Source organism: Pieris brassicae, chromosome 6, assembly GCF_905147105.1.
Source record: "Pieris brassicae chromosome 6, ilPieBrab1.1, whole genome shotgun sequence".
NCBI classification, from domain to species: Eukaryota; Metazoa; Arthropoda; class Insecta; order Lepidoptera; family Pieridae; genus Pieris; species Pieris brassicae.
In genome coordinates this window covers 13247038-13265197 of record NC_059670.1, presented here as the reverse complement: position 1 = coordinate 13265197, position 18160 = coordinate 13247038, and the positions used below count along the sequence as shown (strand labels likewise).

Sequence of the window (18160 nt, the reverse complement as noted above, 5' to 3'; positions counted from 1 at the left end):
TGCCAGTACATTTTGTTTCTTGCGGTTCGTTGATACAATTGTACACTTATTTTTACAACTATTTGGACTTTGGTCACGTGAAATTTTAAATAATTATTTATAATATAAACCATTAGTCCTGTAGATACAGGCATTTAATACCATCAGAAGAAAAAGAGGTCGCCCTTTTGCACGGTGGTTTGACGAGCTTGAGGAAGAAGATTGGGAGCAAATGCTCAAGATAGAGGGAGATGGATATAGTTGCAGGAGGCCTATATAAGAGCTTGAAAGAAAAAATATTGTATACAATGTATCTTTTGTAATTTTGGATGAAAGTTTTAAGGAATAAATGAGGCTGAATTATTATTATAGTTAATTACTATACAATGTTTGCCTAGCTAGAGATGAGTGCCTCGCCCAAGGTCGTGCCATCAAACTACCCCCAAGGTAGTGTGATTTATATTTCCGTGTGTGCAAATAATATTCCTTTATTGAGCGTGCCCAACGAGCAGTTCTTAAAACCTCATTGTCTCTTCCCTTCCAACATTCGCTGTTATTCTTCGATACCGCTATATTGGACAAACGTCGCAAATATAGCGTTTGTGCAACCCCATCCTTTTCTAATTTGTTTAAAAAAAACATTTTTACTTACTTTGAACTATGACTAAACGGAAAATTTGCTAGATGTATTAAAATAATTTTCACATATGTTCTCAGGCGTATGCCTGACATATCCACACACACCCTTCTAACACTCACTCACACACGCGTACATACCCTCTCCCACTATCACACTCCCATACACACACATGCACCCATAAAACTTTATTTCTACTAACTCCTAACTAGTTGACTGCTTTGTTTTGTTTTACTTTCCTTATTTAAAACGTTAAATTTGTTTGCCTACCTATATATGTATGTACTTTTTGTTACCACTCAATATGACTTTGCTGTGAATGGAAGCCTGGTAATCCATATCACAGGTTCTTACCTAGTTTGGAAACCAGTCTCCTAATACCTTCTCAACTGTAATCTTATTTATTGTTGTAAATGTTTTATGGGAGAAAAATAAATTAATTAATATTCGTAAAGAAAATATCTCAAAGAACTAAGTTTAGCTAAATGATGTATCAAGAAAACAGATCAATTTGATGCGAGTACCATGACTTGTAGTGTAATACTAAATAAAATTCTCACACACCGTTTGTTATTACAAAAACCTGTATGCTTAGCAATCGTTACATATATTTTACATTAAGATACATAAACGAGAGAATTTACAATAAATTCTAGATACGAGTACTTGATGTTTCCAATAAAGCCGAGTGTATCTGGTGGCCCTCAGCTGTCAAAGTGTCTGTTTCGCGTCTCGTCAAAGTATATTATATCTACTCTGTTCACATATTATCCTATGAATAATATAATATGAATACATTCGTAAATATATATATTATTAGTAATACAGGTAGTGGTCAAGTGATAGAAAGTATGAAATTATTACAGTAATATATTATAAGTAATGGCAGAAATATCTGTCTAACTATAGATATTTAAAGAGGATCTTTGGCAAATAAAACAAACACGCCGAGCGAGTGTGTGATCATTCCACGCACACATTATTTAATAAACTATGGGTGTGCTAGTATAATTATATTTTATAACTTATCAATTTCGCTTGGTCCTAAACTGAGTTAGCTCATTTTTCTTGTAGGAATTTTTTGCATTTAAAATTACTAGTCTAACAATTTGATAGATTTGTGTACCAGTTTTGGGATTATTCCGGTGGTGGAAAAAGTCATACCAATACATACTTTATTAAGGGTCCACATTCGTTTTATTTATTTTTATTATTGATTGATATGATTGTTATTTTAGGTTATAGATACACATTCTGAGGCCACAAAACTAAATATACAAAATTGAAATTGTTCTATAAAAAATAAAAAAAGTGCGTGTACACGCGTAAGAAGTTATACTTCTTTGGTGTAACAAGATAAAAATATTTTATTCTACGTTTGTAGAAAAAACGATACTAACGATAGATAAAAGGTATTAATTATTTAGGTATTTTGTCAATTTTATTTAAATGTCACCAAATAAGACGTTGACTATAGCTAACTTCAGGGTATCAGATTCATGTTACGGTGTGCGCGCATCGTAAAATGATTTGACATTTATAATAACTCATATTAATTTATCATAAACCAAAAACCCGTTTTCAAAAATAAAGTTACGTGTGAGAATAATTTCAAATATTTTAAATACAGAAATTACGTAAATTTAGTAATTTAAAAAAATGTTGCTAGTAAATTGCCGGTTATTTAAAATATTTATTCGACGAATACCGAATACAAACAGTATATTTGTTATAGATAAGTAGATATAGAGGGGTTTAAAAATGTTTATAGAAGTATATTATAACCCTCTTGTAAACGAAAATGATCCCGATAATTTGACCCCTACAAGCACTTTGCCAAAATATGAATTTTCCGCTTAAACAAGTCATTTTAACCCAGTGTTGCTAGCACAAAATATTAATTAAGCATTTTTATCTAGCATTGTTTAAAACAATGAATTGTTTTTAAATGAGACAGCGTTGTTCAGTCTGAGTCCTAAAATTTTTGAACAATACCGCTGTTATTATGTCCCAACCTGCGTTTAATATAAAACTGGCGTCTGCCACAGTTTATTTTCCAACAGTTTATCATTGCGAGACTATATTCCTTTCTACTCGTATAGTTAATGTCTAGACTGTATGATAATCGGCTGACAACCGCCCTAGCTCTAACATTCCAGCCCTAGACTTGTCTTAATGACCGAGACGAATGCCTGAATGCCATGTATGAGGGTTTGTCAGAAAAAATAACAATTAATTACCGGACACACAACGACCAATAATTAAGCCTTGGCATGTTTAAGCTATCGTGGAATATGTTTAAAATTAGTATTAAGAATATGCATAGTGCAAAATCTTGCGCATGCGCATGTGCATGCAATCATTGCGCACACCCCATATACACACCTCCACGTACTTACTCGCGCTTTTACAACATCATACAGCCAATTAGGTAGGTACCACCTAGTTAAATGTGTTGAATAATTTTTATTGTCCTTTTTTCCTTTTTTAAATGTTTGATCCTTTTTGTTATTATTATGTATTCCATCTCTGGTTATATTTAATGTAATTATTGTTTTATATATATTTATAATAAATAAATTACCTATATAAAACCATCCGACAGACGCAGAAATGTCTCTTACTGTTTATGGGGTTGCTGTACCTCAGAAATACTGTTGTTTACGCTTACCATTGGGCGAATGTCAATGTCAGGCAGTGCAGTGTTGATAAAATTAATACAATGCTGAGCAATTATACACTTTTCTTTATACCAAATTAACTACTGAGGCAAACATCGTAAGGAGACAAGCATGTTATTCACTCAAAAACTATCGACGAAATGTTTCAGGGACAGAAGAATTATCTATAAAAAATATTAAATATATGGATGCGTTCTGGTGCCAAGTAAATATGTAATAAAAATAAAAATTACCTACATTATAGTACTATTACATCAAGTTTATGTTATTAAATTTAATATTGGTACACGGCCTCCGACGAGAAAAAGGCCTCCTGCAAATAATTTCAATGGAATAATTATTTAATAACGCCTTATTAAACCAAGACCCCTTCATCTTCAAATTCTTTGACAAACCTCAACATAAAAGGCCGGCAACGCATTTGCGACCTGGCAATGTAAGTGTCCATAGGTATCATTTAACATCAAGTGAGCTTCTTGCCCGTTTGCATCCTATTACCTCAAAAAATACTAAAACTCGTTTTTATAATTGGGAAGTAACCAACTGTTATGAGTATACTCTACAATTGCAATTTAAAGTAATGGAGGTGGACTACTTGCTTATTAATTGACAACTAAAACATTACTAAAGTCTGTTGTTTGTTTAATGAGGCTGAATCATATTATTTTAATTAATGTGTATTTAGTACACAAAATATTGACTTGGGCGAACGCATTTAATAACAAATAGTTATATGATAAGTTTAACCTAACGAAGAGTTCTACGACTGTAATTTACGTTTGTATCCATTCTTAGTGCAAAGTCAGCATTATAAATTAATTAATTTATAAATTATAATAATAAATAAAGACTTTATTCATCACATATGGTTGTGACAAAATTCTCTAAAGCTAGTCCTTGTTAGTAACTAAAGTAGGCAATTATTCCGTGGTACATGCATGTTTAAATCATCTTTTTTTAAATAAAAAGTAATCTTAGTGTTACAACTAATCAAATAATCGTGTAAGGCATTATATATGCCTGAGTATTGCGTCAAAGTCAAAGTAAAAAATCATTTATTCATATAGGTAACACAATGTACACTTATAAACGTCAAAAGAAGTGAGAAGAAGTATGTGAATAGATGTGTGTGCGTATTTATTTGAGAGTAACTGAGGGTTGTTAAAATCGTTTCGTTTTGAAAGGCCGGCAACGCACTTACGAGCCTTCTGGCAATGTGAGTTTCCATGGGCGGGCGGTGAGCCTCCTGCCCGTTTGCCTTCTATTACATTAAAAAAATGCCATAATATGTTATAAGGTCTCTGTAGATTCGAAATCTAATTCGGCTAGCGTAGTTTTTACTGTCTCAAAATCCATAGATTGGGAGATTTTATTATAAAAGACCTTATAAAAACTAATTTCATTACGATTTGTGTAAAACGTCAAAGTAGAAATGATTTATTGCATGAAAGCGATTTCGTCTTTCGAAGGAACGTGAAACGCTAGAATGTACCGAGCGCTTGTGAATTTCGTGGTTCGATGCTGATATCAAATAAGTGTAAAAACTTTGATAAACGCACTTCACGCACAATATCTATTTAGATGTCAATGTTATACACAAATTTATTTATATATTTTTATGTTATCATACAGATACACACACACAAAGAGTGTATTCTTTAGATAATGTACTCTAACAGATTACATTGATAAACAAATATACGAAACAGGGAAGATTAGTCAATTAAAGTACATTATAAAAAAAGAAAACTGAAATTAAACATTACTACAATTTGATATTTAAAAAAATTCAATAAAGTCAAAATTCCGCTTCCTAAAGTATTTCCTCTCATCATCACTATCACCTTACCAAATAAGGTGGAAAATGTGGAAGTCTTTATAGAGTTCAAACAGTTACATTCTGCGCCGAGAACGATTTTGTTTATTTTATGCAATAAAATAATGCTGTTTTAAAATAATATTGATTCGGTGATTTGCACGTAAATAAAAATACTACACCTTCCTACACACTTCTAAAATTAAAATGCTTTCTTAAACACTTTGTTTATTTCCTAAACCGTTCTCAATAGAGCTATTGTTCGTGATTTAGTTCACCGCTGAACACATTTCCGTTTTTCTTTTTAACTTAATTAATCGTTTTGTTCAACTCTATCTGCCGCATTGTTAAAGAAACTTTGTATTGCTTTTTCCGTACAAATGAGTTTCGATAAAAACTGATTGGAATGAAATAGTATATACTGTGGCGTTACAACCCCATTTATGAGCTATCTAAGATTTGTTTATTTTATAATCTTTATTCTTAAGAATTTCTTCATAAATAATAATTTTACTATACTCACCCATGCCGCTGGCCGAAAACGAGAAACTTTTATCACTCCCTGTTCTGTGCCACCTGCTAATAGCTGGCTTTAGTGCAGCAGGTCCTTCTCCACTTTGTCGATCCAGCGGTACCTAGGCCAACGTACTGATCTCCGACCACTAGCATAGTACTAGGCCACTCAGATAAACCACCACCTTATCCTGGCCCATGCGCTCAGAGTGCCCCAGCCAACGTAGTCAATGGACCCTACTATTCGCGTGTAATGTTGGACTGGGTTAAGAACTCTTATATTTATTTTTTTATAAATTATAGATATACTAAGTATTAGTTTATAATAACCCTATGTCAATTTCTGAAAGCACGAACGTGACATAGTTTTCGAATAGAAGAAGCCATGTTCGTGCTTTCTTTTAGATTAATTGCAAACCAAGCGCAAAGCTTTAAATTGCCACCCTTTAAAAAGATTTAACCAAATACAGATAGTATTTGTATTACTGTTAAGCTATTCCTATTTAGCCACAAAACAGTGAAATTCAGGTAAAAAGCGATCATTGCTACACTACTTATTTATCGACGTATAAAATAATCAACATGGCGTCATACTCCCATGTGTTGCGGAACAACTTTGCCCAACTACAAAAACTCAGACTTAGTGGAGTGCAACTCAATGCACTTCAAACTCACAACTTCAGCTTACCCTGTAATCCGCACCAGCAAGCCAATACCAACTTTAGCTCCTTAACAATAAAGTTTAATTAACGATGGACTTTAATTTTTCAATTCGAAAACGGTATTTCGTTCTTCTGGAGTTTTAAAACTGCTTATGCAAATGACTCCGGTAGCGTTTGATTGAAAAAGTTTTTGTATTGTTTTTTTAGTTTAGTGGATTTTGTAAAGATTGTATAGCGAGAACTAAGCTAGTGCAAATTTTGGAATTTCCCAAACTCGACTTGAAACCAATTTATACTTCAAGCATCAAATATAAGCACTCGTCTGAACCTAGAAATTGTTAAAGTGGGTGAAACCGGAAGACACAGCTGATGATACAATATGGCGTTTTGGTTTAGACCATAATGAAGACTGGGAATAACATAGTACAGTTATCCGCTGTATAACACGGTACTCTTATAACGCGGATATTTCCCAATAAACGGGGGGTTTTTGCACGTTATATTTCTGTACTGTGATATTTATAATGATTTATATTCGATTTAAATTTAACTAGATGTAATTAATATGATTAGTTAACAATTTGACTTTCCGCATCTTGCATCTAACAAAGGCATGTCCGCTAAGCGGCTAAGGCTGCTTAGGAGTGTCTCTCCGACGACTACTAAAATAATTTTTAAAATTTAAATAACGAATGAAATTATGTATCATAGCCGTGTAGCACCGCGTAGCAATGTAAACAGCTATATACTACATATAGACTAACGCCACTCATTAAAGTATATATTTCATATATATATATTTTCTCATGTTAATCCCAATTAAACATAAATGACTTCAATGTTCTCCTTAATTGGATGTCTTTAGCTCGGATATATAAAAAAGGTTTCAAATACATGAGTAATTAGTCATCTTGATTGATGTGAAATTATCGTATATTTTTCGAAACTAATATAACATAAGATATCCAGATAGACAGATTTATTTCTCTCTCGCTCCCACAAAGTAATAAATTTAAAGGACTATAACCTAACAATACTAATAATTATCTTCATTTTCTACAAGTGCTGGGATCAGTATAATATGGAATAAGTATGATTCAATCTTCCTGTACCTAGTATCAATTTTGAAAGTGGTGAAAGACATTTTCATAATTATTTTAAATGGTCCAATGCGTAGTTCGTCTATTTAGCTTATTTCCATTTTCTGCGTATACTAAGTCTCCAAGTTTAAAGTCATATATATTAAAATGAATTGCTGTTCGTTAGTCTCACTAAAACTCGAGAACGGCTCGACCGATTTGACTAATTTTCGTCTCATATTATTTGTGAAAGTCCAAAGTTTAAACGGTGGAAAACATAAATAATAAATAAAAATAATACTAAAGACGAAAATTTAATTATCCAATAAAATCGGTTTCTATCGTGTGTTCCTGTCTTTTTAGAAATAAAGAAGTATCATTTGGTCCTCATATATTTATAGATGAGTTCAGAAATGTGTTTCACGATTGTAGTTTTGAGGTGTCTCGTCTCGCTTTGACACAAATATATGTAGGTGATACGAAGTGCACGAGTTCATCTTTCTATATTTGTAGAATAATTCCGTATTATAATTGTGCAATTGAATTATATATTCTCACTTCTTGATTAAGCTTTTGACCTCACCTTCAATGTGTTAATTATATATAATTATTAAGCTAAAGAATTTAATGTAAGAAATAATATATTTCTTTACATGTTTTATCCTCGGAATATTACATTACACATGTTTTATTCAGTGGTTCATTAGTTTCCCATTTGTTTTTAATTAACATAAATTTCACGTCATTAACAATGTTAAATATAAAATTAGTATGCTGCTAATATATAATGGATACTGAAAGCTGCCATATCTGATAATTAAGGTTTATAAATTCATGAATTATGGTTTCAGGTATGCATCGGCAGAACGTAATGTAAGTATTGGAGATAATTTAACATTACAAAATAGTATCCAACCGGTACTCTGCAACTTCCAACAGCAATTTCCACGTTGTTGTATGCAAGTTTGATGTAGTTAATTTATTTATAAGTATCTTACAGCTATATACGTATAAGAAAACACTTAGATAATATACAAATCCAAAACAGATTTTAAACAAAATATAACAGAAAACATAAGTATATAATTCAAAAAAAAACATTGAACACACTAAATATTAATGTTTTTAAGGAAAAATAAATTGTTACTACTACTAACATAAACAACAAATACTCATTATTATCTCTACTACTAAGTCTAGGTTAGTTGAGTATCCAAGGGTGGCTTCGTCTAAGCGCAAATTTAGCTTTTTTATCCTACCTCCTATATCAAAGCTGGAATCAACAGTCCATATAAATAATGATTAAATTCATTTATCGCATAAGTACAACAAAAAAGCGTTAAGCGTTTATTTTATTGACAACTTAAGTTTTTAAAAGTCAATATATGCTCACTTAAAACTTTTACATTTAAACTCGACAAATATTTGAGTTAAACAAGCGACGGTCAATAACAAAAAGAGAAACAACGCACTGGCGACCGTCCAAACCAAAGTAAAATAAAACAATGTAATTACATACACACACAGTTAGTTTTAACAATGCATAAATTTAGGCAGATTAATGAAATTAGCAGTGCGTGGCTGTGCATAATCCACCAACTAAATTTATGACTTTACAATCTCTTCAGGTCTAGATTTATGTGTAATAAAAAATTTGATAAGAAATAACTTCCTGAATAAAATCTGTGGTCATTTTTAATGATTAAAGTTTGTTGTCTATTAAATAAAATATTTTTATTTAACATATGGAATAATTCTACAGAAATTATCTGAAAGTTTTCGTGATACTGAAGATATAAAGTTTTTTTTTATCTAATAGGCAAACGGGCAGGAGGCTCACCTGATGCTTAGTGATACTGCCGCCCATAGACACTCAAAATGCCAGAAAGCTCGCATGTGCGTTGCCGGCTTTACAAAATTTAGTACGCTCTTTTCTTGAAGGACCCTAAGTTGAATTGGACAGCTGGTTTGTTTGTTTTTATAGTAAAAAATAGTAGCTTAATTTATAATTAATGACACTTATTTGAATGTAGATTACATTATATGTAATAATTCAATTCTAATAATATATAACACTAACAATTTCCAATAAGGATATTTAAGCACACAAATATACAGTATTTTCAATATTCTTAACCTACATAGTAATAATAATTACTACTTATTCGTTCAGCAAGGAAAGCACCAGCTCTGGTGTTACCGGTACGGCGTCTACTTCAATATTTAATTAGCGCCTGTATACTTGAACTGAGAGTATCTACTCTAAAGGGAACAATACAAAGTTGGAAGACTTATATTAGAACGGTTTATTATTTTCTGTCTGCTCCCAGAGCCGCGCCAGCTTTTGAGCTTGTCCGAGGGAGTATGCTAACGTTTCTACACAAGTACCCATACCAAAGCCCGTCCCATCCTCAAAGGGATCGAAGACACCCCAATAATATACGGTTTTAATAAATATACATTATATTATTTCAGGTCGCATTTTCACAAGAATACTAGAAGAAAAGAAGACAAGTATAATAGCGCGCGGTCCTGGAAAAATGGTACGATTCTATACTTATATCTAGTAAAAATCTCCTGGCAATCACACCTACGAGGGTCGTGCTACAACCTTGGAACTGCTGCGCTGGTTGCGGGTTTATTACTGCTAAATTATAATGATTACTAATTAAGACTAACGTGAAGAATATACTACTGTTACGAACTAGGGGATCGGATTCAATACGCCGTAAATCTCTTTTGGGGTTTATTTTAACATTAGCAGTTAGAAACTTAATTGCAGTGAAAACATACAAATTACGTAGAAAACCCCTTTAACAAATGCACAAAATACTGTCACTTCAATTACGCACATTTCACACAGTACTGTATCACTTTTCTTTACTATTTTTATCTTTAGCTCTTCGATGCAAATCTCTCGAAATCACACTCATCAAAACTAAATAACCTGGTCGCTGACACAGGCAGACTCCTGAAAATATGCTAAACCTTATACAATTCGAAATAGAATGATAAAGCCTCTCTAGAAATGGTCACAAATGTCATTTGCTTGCTGAAAACGTCTCCAACTTGTAGAAAAAACGAGAACCATTCAGTCACCAATCTTCAAAACACTGTTAAGCTGCAGTAAGTGTAATAATTTTCGCAGGTGTAAGAATAAAAAGAGATCTTGGGTCTGGCAACATTATGATTACACAGCATTTTGGTGACAAAATTGTAACACCAGGCGAAGATGTGAGTACACACTTTTAACTACCTTTAAGTATAACGATTTTTAAAAAGCAAGCCATGCACTCGCGAGCCTTCTGGCATTGGAAGTGTATGGATACTACCGTACCGTATCACTTAACATCAGTTAAGCCTCCTTCCCGTTTGCCACCTGTTAGATAATAAAATAAAAGGCTTTCAATTCTTAAAAGAAGAATTTAGATTTAGTTAGTTTACTTACATACAGTTATAGTTTTGTTAGTAATTAAGTTTGTATCCTAAATTTACTTCTATTTTTTCCTTAACCTTACTATTCAACTATTATTCTTCATTCTGTAAGAACTCCTCTGTAGGTGAAGGTAAACCTCTCGGTAAACCTGTTACATACAAAAATTAAATAAAAAAACTCTCAAAAAAATCGTTAAGACTCCTAAGGCTTATACATTTTAAAAATAAAACTATTAACACCATACACTTCAGAATTTGTTTTATTATTGGAAGTTGTTTAATACTTCTATCATCACAATAGATCCAACAACGTTCCGCCTGATCAATGAAGCTTTCGGTACTTCCAGATAAGTCTACACTGTACAGCAACTGGTGACAGGCCACCGAGGTTTATATGGGAAAGAGATGGTGTCGTAGTTTCAACTAATACTGACTCAAGGTATTTTAAATTTTGCTATATTACATCTTCTATGTAATTGTCAAATATTAAAATTATTTTTCAAATAACTATATTAAAAAATGGATCAGTGCTGCTACTGTTTTAGGTGTGGCTCAGATTTCTGAATCTGCTTCATTTGTCAATCTAATATGTGACCTGACACACGCCGTTGACTTTTTATTTTTGGGTATAAAGCAAGCCGATTTCTTTACATTTTCCTTCAGCATTTAAGATAATGTTAACTGCGTAAATAGAAAGAAAGTCCATTGGTGCAAAGGATCGAACCTACGATCTGACACTGAGAGACACTGAGATCACACGCTGAAGCCACTAAAACTCATTATGTTCAGAAATATATTCTAAAAATATCAATTTTCTACTTACAGATACATTTTAGGTCAAATGATGTCGTCATCAGGAGTGGGCGTGATATCCCATCTCAATATATCGAGGTCTCGTGTTGAGGATGGAGGCCTATACTCTTGCGTTGCGTATGAGAGCGACTCCTCTTTACGGCACTCAGCTAGAATTGATGTTTACGGTTAGTAGAAAACAATGTTTTGTTTTTGTGTTCGTTTCATTAACGATTTTTTTAAACTGACTGTTTGTCATAATAAACAAATATAGAATATTGCGAAGCATTCGACGAAATCCTACTATGTGGATACATGACCTGATGAGGTTGGAAGAATGTGTGGGCAAAGCGCAGGGAACCGCTCGTACTGGAAGTTTAGGGGAGAGATCTATATCCAGCAGTGGACGTTAAAAGGCTGAAACGCATAAAAAATCTAGATAGTAAATAGTTTGTTTTAAAGTTAGTAAAGATAGTAAATAATAAAATTATATTTTAATGTGTGTTTGAACGCTGTTATTTCGTTACAGGTCCACCGTATATTAGAACACTTCCCCCAATAAAGGTGCAGAGTGGAGACGGCCTCAAACTAAAATGTCCTTATTACGGATATCCCATAAGGTTTGTATAGCCTTAAAAATCTATATAACGGTTTAAGACATTTATTTCTCAATAAGAATTATACACATTACACCATAGTCTTGTCTTTTGTTAACATAGCTCTTACACATTAAGAAAACACTTTTTAAACGGATTGAAGCTATGCATTATTATTATAAACTTATAATTATTTACATTATTTTAAATTGAATTTTTTTACCTACGTTTCGCGTGCTTTACAGCGTGCGACCACGCACGCTGTAAAGAACGCGAAACATCGGAAAAAATTAAAATGATGTAAATAATTATATGTTTATAATAATATAAATAGCTTCAATCCGTTTAAAAAGTGTTTTCTTAACATTACACTATTCATAAGAAAATATACTAATACAAACATATTACGCTTATTAATTAATTATACGTTAAAAGTTAAAAATAAATCAGTGTCACTACAACCTTGTTAGGTCTAAGCCTCAGATTTGTGTTGCATAATCATTTGTCAGGTGGTCAGCCTCCTGTGCCTGACACACGTCGTCCACGTATTCGTTGATGAGGAAAGCACCAGCTCTATAGTCACCAGTACTATCTACAAGGCGCCAACTTAAATATTTAATAGTCTATAATAGGCTCCAGAGTCTCTAAAGGGAATAATATCAAACTTGGTCGAAATACCAAAATGTTGGATATTTGAGCAGTTTATTACTTTCCGCCTCCTCCGTGGCCGTTGTGCATTTGATTTAATTAGGTCACCTACATGCCTTTAAGATTGACAAATGAACATGAAGGAGATTCAGAAATCTGAGCCACACCTAAAAAGGTGGTGGCAGCACAGATCTATTTTTTGACAACAGGCGATCATTGGCTGAGCAAGATGCAAGCCAGTATCAGGGAGATTTTCGTTAATAGATTCTATCACATCTCGTATGGGTAGGTTATTACTCTGAGTAAGCATTTGCCGTCCTTAGACTCGTACCAGTTAGGACTTTTTTGATAAATAATTAAAACTAAAATTGTTTCAATACAACGTTTAGAAAATAATTTGGCATACCATTCTGATACCTGTTCCAATTTATAGTTATATTCGACCTATTTGGCTCCGCTGACTATACGCTGAGAGGAGCTATAAACTTTCTAGTTTACCTGTACAAGAGCTTTTATCAACGTACAAATTGGTATTTTTCCTCAAACAGTTCCGAGGATCATTAAAAGTAATTTTCTTGCGCTTTTTGCACAAAGAATTTTTCTGTGTGTAACATTAATATATACAACAGATTTATATGTACATATATTTTAATATGAAATTTACTTTGACATATATACACTTCTCAGCAGAATCTGCTGAATGAGCCCTACAGCAATTTAAGCACGCATTTGTTTAATATGATATTTAAATTATTAGTTTTAACTGTCAAATAGATAAAAATCAGTGGCGCTACAAGTTTTAAAGTGGGGGCCTTAGATTTCTGTATTTCTTTTATGATTATAAAATAAATACAGTTACAAATACATCTAATAGGCAAGTAAATGATCAGGTCTGTGCCTGACACACCCCTTCAACTTATTGGGTCTAAGCCGAGCATGCCAGTTTCCTCTCGATGTCTTCTGTCACCGTACGATCGAGTGTTTAATGCAAACATAGAAAGTCCATTGGTGCACAGCCGGGAATCGATACTAAGATTACAGTGTTGAAGCTAATACTGTTAATATAATTGTGTCCTTGTCATATATTTACATAGTATTGTCTTTGGTTAACATAGCTTTTACACATTGAAAGAAAACATTTTTTTTAACCGGATTAAAGCTATTTGTAATATTATAAAATTATAATTATTTCCAATATAATTACTTCTCAACAAAACATGCTTATTTTTTGACTATCAAATGTGTGTTATACAGAAAATGTCATTGTAAATACGATTGTGCACTTTGTACTATATTGTAATAAATAAACCCGTATGTAAGCAAGTTACGTCTTCATAATAATATAAGTGCTTGTTTATTATATTTGATAGTTTATGTTTCATTTCTTGTAGTTGCTAGAAAGATCTGGATTTTTCGGTCTAATTCACGTCATAATATTTTTCTTCATAGTATGAATAAGTTGCATTTTAATTGTTAGTTAAAATTTGATTTTTAACTAACAATTAAAATGCAACTTGCATCGCTCTCAAGTACAGGGGTATGTAAATAAATAGTTTATAGTTTTTATTACAGTAATCATGATATTTCAGTAAACTGGAATGGGAGTACAAGGGAAAGAAAATCTCGAGCGCAGTACTGCCACAACATAGCAGATACAGGCGTACCAACATGAAGAAAATACGGAGAAAACGGCAGATTTTGGACGCGAGCGAAGACGGGGTACTCAACATACCTCGGATACTCAAAGAGGAGAATGGGGATATGTATACTTGCATTGTATATAGTCCCTCGGGAGAAATGGCTAGACGGTGATTTTTTATTTCTTCTAAATATATAAATTCCGATCATGAAATGTATTTATTTGCGACTTCATTATTCTATCTTTACTATAGATAGAAGCACTTTATCCATCACATTTATTTTTTTCCCTTACAAGGGTTGCATGTAAGTGATCGCTTGGTAACTGTGAAATCGGTAACGATTAGACCGCCCGTTGCATACCGAATAATTTTTATGTATTATGTTTTTGTATAAATGTAAATAATACCTACAGCGATAATTGTAATGTAAAAATACATATAAATATATAATATAAGTTCTTGTGAAGTTAGCCAGACAAGAAACAAATAGGTCTACCTCGATAAATTTTATTATATGTATCGCTCGGTTGCGCCTCGCTAACCAAGTTGGAGTGTACGCGCGTACATCCAAAAGTTGTGACTTCTAATCATAATAATTGGTGTAAATCCTTCTTAAATTACTATGTTATGTATTAGGTATTTTTGTATGCTTGTTTTTATTTGTTTGCAAACAAAACAAAATTGCAAAAATGAAAACAAATTCAATAATTTTGTCCACATCACAGCTGTTTGGGCTTTAAAAGAGTTGCTTACGAAAACGTCTAATCTAAAAAAACTTGTCGCCATTCACATCATTCACCCTTCGAGTCGTTTCCGCAGCACTAGTGCCACGGCGGAACTCGTACTCGTAAATAATGCGATACTTTAAGTTTTCCATTTTGTAAAATGAGTGACGCAAACAGAAAAAAACAAATAAATGACGGACATCGAAGCACAAATACATGAGTAAATAGCTAAACAAATTTGAATTTGAAATTCCTAACCAAAGAGGAGGTATTTGAGGTCAAAGTGGCAAGAACGACAAAACGCCAATTTCATATGTAAGGACCTAATATTTACATGAGGTTGTATGGAGTGTAAGCATTTTGCCCAGTAATGTATCCAAACTTTTTTTGTTTTTGGATTCAATAACTTACGAGGTAAAGAGGGACCTTACTACCATATTGTATTTTTATAAGGTTGAAATTGTTGGAGAGACTAGGGCTGTGTGTGTGCCAAATAATCACTCGGCGTGATAAGCGGTCGCCATAGCCTGCTCGAGGCACTGAGCTCGTACAAATTTATTCAGAGAAGTGTCATTTATGCGTGTCTTGCGCATTCTGAATATTATTGCTTGTGAGACGGATATATTTGCACACATATAGTTGTACATACATAACATATAGTTGCACTGGCTGAATTAACAAGAATTGCATTATTTATAAAAAGGTTTAAGTTTTGTGTAGAATTAGTTTTTAGTTCAATTATTATTTATTTCCACTTCGTTGCATTACAATTTAACATACATGAAAGGAGGGAAAAAGGCTTTCGAGCGATCTCTTCCAGGCAACCACTGTGAGAAAAAATGTATTAAATTAGATCAGGTTAAGGTTATCTTTATACGTTTTCTATTGGATTAATATTAAGTCACTGTAAAAAAGGGACTGAGGAAATAAATAAACATCAGTAGTACTTTAGTTAAATTCTCGCAATATAAAAGATATTCACGAATAAAATTCAAACCATAAATTGAACGTATTCAATATTGTATTTTTTAAGTAAAAATTATTATTGTGTTAGCGGTAGTTGATCTAGTTCTTTGGGTAGAAAATTAAACACTTCAATGATGACTTAGTTCACTATAATTTACTTCACTGATTTTACGTGAACTGTATAACTTCAAACTTGTACAAAGGAATAGCCCGTGCGCATGTGTCACAACCTCCTTTATAATCACAACTTACCTACTCCGACTCGACCATCCCACTTCGGGGAAATGGTCAAGTCAATTCGTAACAATTAGTAAACAACCGAACTAATCAAATGAATAATGCGCATTTGTAGCAAGATTCTTAAATGTTTCATAAAAATGTTTAGAATTTAATTAAATAAATATTAGAAGCTAGCAATTGAATATTAGAGCTTTTTCCAGGTCCTTTGAAATACAGGTAGTGGAAGCGCCAGAGTTGGACGAGTTGCGAGTTGGTTCAGGACTGAAGGAGGGACAAATTGTCCAAATAACGTGTAATATTATAAGCGGAGACCCACCTATTTTCTTCTCCTGGTTGAAGGATGGTATGAAAATGCCTCCTAGCTTAAAGGTACGGTGTTTTTAGACTTACGTTAAAATTCTCCATTTCATCCAAATCCATTTGATAACCTGCATTTAATAAAAAAAATGTATTTGATAATTGTGAAATTAGAGAAATATTCTGCAAAATTGGCTCTTTAAAGTGTACTGTAAAATAGCTTTCTCGACTCTATTGATTTGGCCTCTATTGTCATACGAAAACAATACATTTCATATGGCTTTCAGTTTAGTGTGGGTAGGTGATAGCATTCATAAATTTAAAATGTTTAGAGGGCATTGAGATGGTTATTAAAACCTAATTACGCTTATTGTGGTTTCAGATAACAGAAAGAAGTTCGGAGCTGTTCAGCGTGTTGATAATAAAGCGCGTGTCGTTAGAGCACTGTGGAAAGTATACTTGTATTGCCACCAATCACGTTGGGAAAGTGAATCAGTCAACAGAGCTCTATATAAATGGTAATACTGAAGTTATAAAAGTTAAATTTACATTCAATTTATACAAATTAGTCAAAAATTAAATAATTGTACTCTTTAAGAACTGATACTAGTGAGTTCTTGTTCTCATTTCATATAAAATAACCAATCTAAGTGCTCACCTGTCCCTTTTCATCATAGCGTAAATTCAATTGAAGTGTAAGAGACGAGAGATTACTGAAGATTAAGTATAATCACTGACTTAGATTTTATGAATACGAATTTTTGAAGACAATCTTTTGTGATTCTAACATGAGGAATATTTTTGATAGACAATTATAGATTAAATCTAAGTTATTTTTAACGTTTCAGTTCAGTTCAGTTCAGATTCAAAGGTGTAATAATATTTTTTTTGAACTTTCTTTGTCTGATGTCTTCAATAATTAAAATATGGAAGAAAAATAGAAATTTGTTATGTGCTTACAGTTGCCCCGAAGTGGATGGAAGAACCGACCAATACGTCTCTGTTGTTAGGACAACGAGGCGTTGTGTATTGCAACGCACAAGGCTACCCCATACCACAAATACATTGGATGAAACGCGATGGTAGGTAAAAATTATACAATGTATCGCTATCATAATTGGAAGTTATTTTTTTTATTTTATAGAACAAGGCAAACGTATTCTCAGCAGATTTTCGACGCAATTCAACTAATTGACTAATCATTAATAAATGGTACGCCCTTTGCGTACCAATAAAAGGCCGACAATGCACTTGCGAGCCCTTCTGGCAATGTGAGTGTCCATGGGTATCACTTATCATTTGGTGAGGCTCCTGCAGGTTTGCCCCCACTTACAAAGAACTAAGCACTCGCAAATAAAGTTCGTTTAAGGATGCTGGGCCTGGTGTTAAGACTCCGTTCTTCCTTCTTCTAATTTTACATTTACTGCCAGTTCTCAAATCAAAGGCGTAGAACG

At 32.9% G+C, this 18160-nt stretch overlaps 1 protein-coding gene across 1 annotated transcript in view; it reads left to right on the top strand.

Moving 5' to 3' along the window:
- The window catches only part of LOC123710957 (Down syndrome cell adhesion molecule-like protein 1), a 120966-nt gene that overhangs the window by 76543 nt on the left and 26263 nt on the right, over positions 1-18160 (top strand). Inside the window, exons 5-14 of the mRNA XM_045663301.1 lie at positions 8219-8240; positions 9843-9910; positions 10516-10601; positions 11150-11241; positions 11628-11782; positions 12124-12214; positions 14428-14646; positions 16610-16778; positions 17089-17224; positions 17669-17788. Coding sequence (XP_045519257.1) covers positions 8219-8240; positions 9843-9910; positions 10516-10601; positions 11150-11241; positions 11628-11782; positions 12124-12214; positions 14428-14646; positions 16610-16778; positions 17089-17224; positions 17669-17788 — 1158 coding nt within the window. The remainder of the gene's footprint in view (positions 1-8218; positions 8241-9842; positions 9911-10515; positions 10602-11149; positions 11242-11627; positions 11783-12123; positions 12215-14427; positions 14647-16609; positions 16779-17088; positions 17225-17668; positions 17789-18160) is intronic.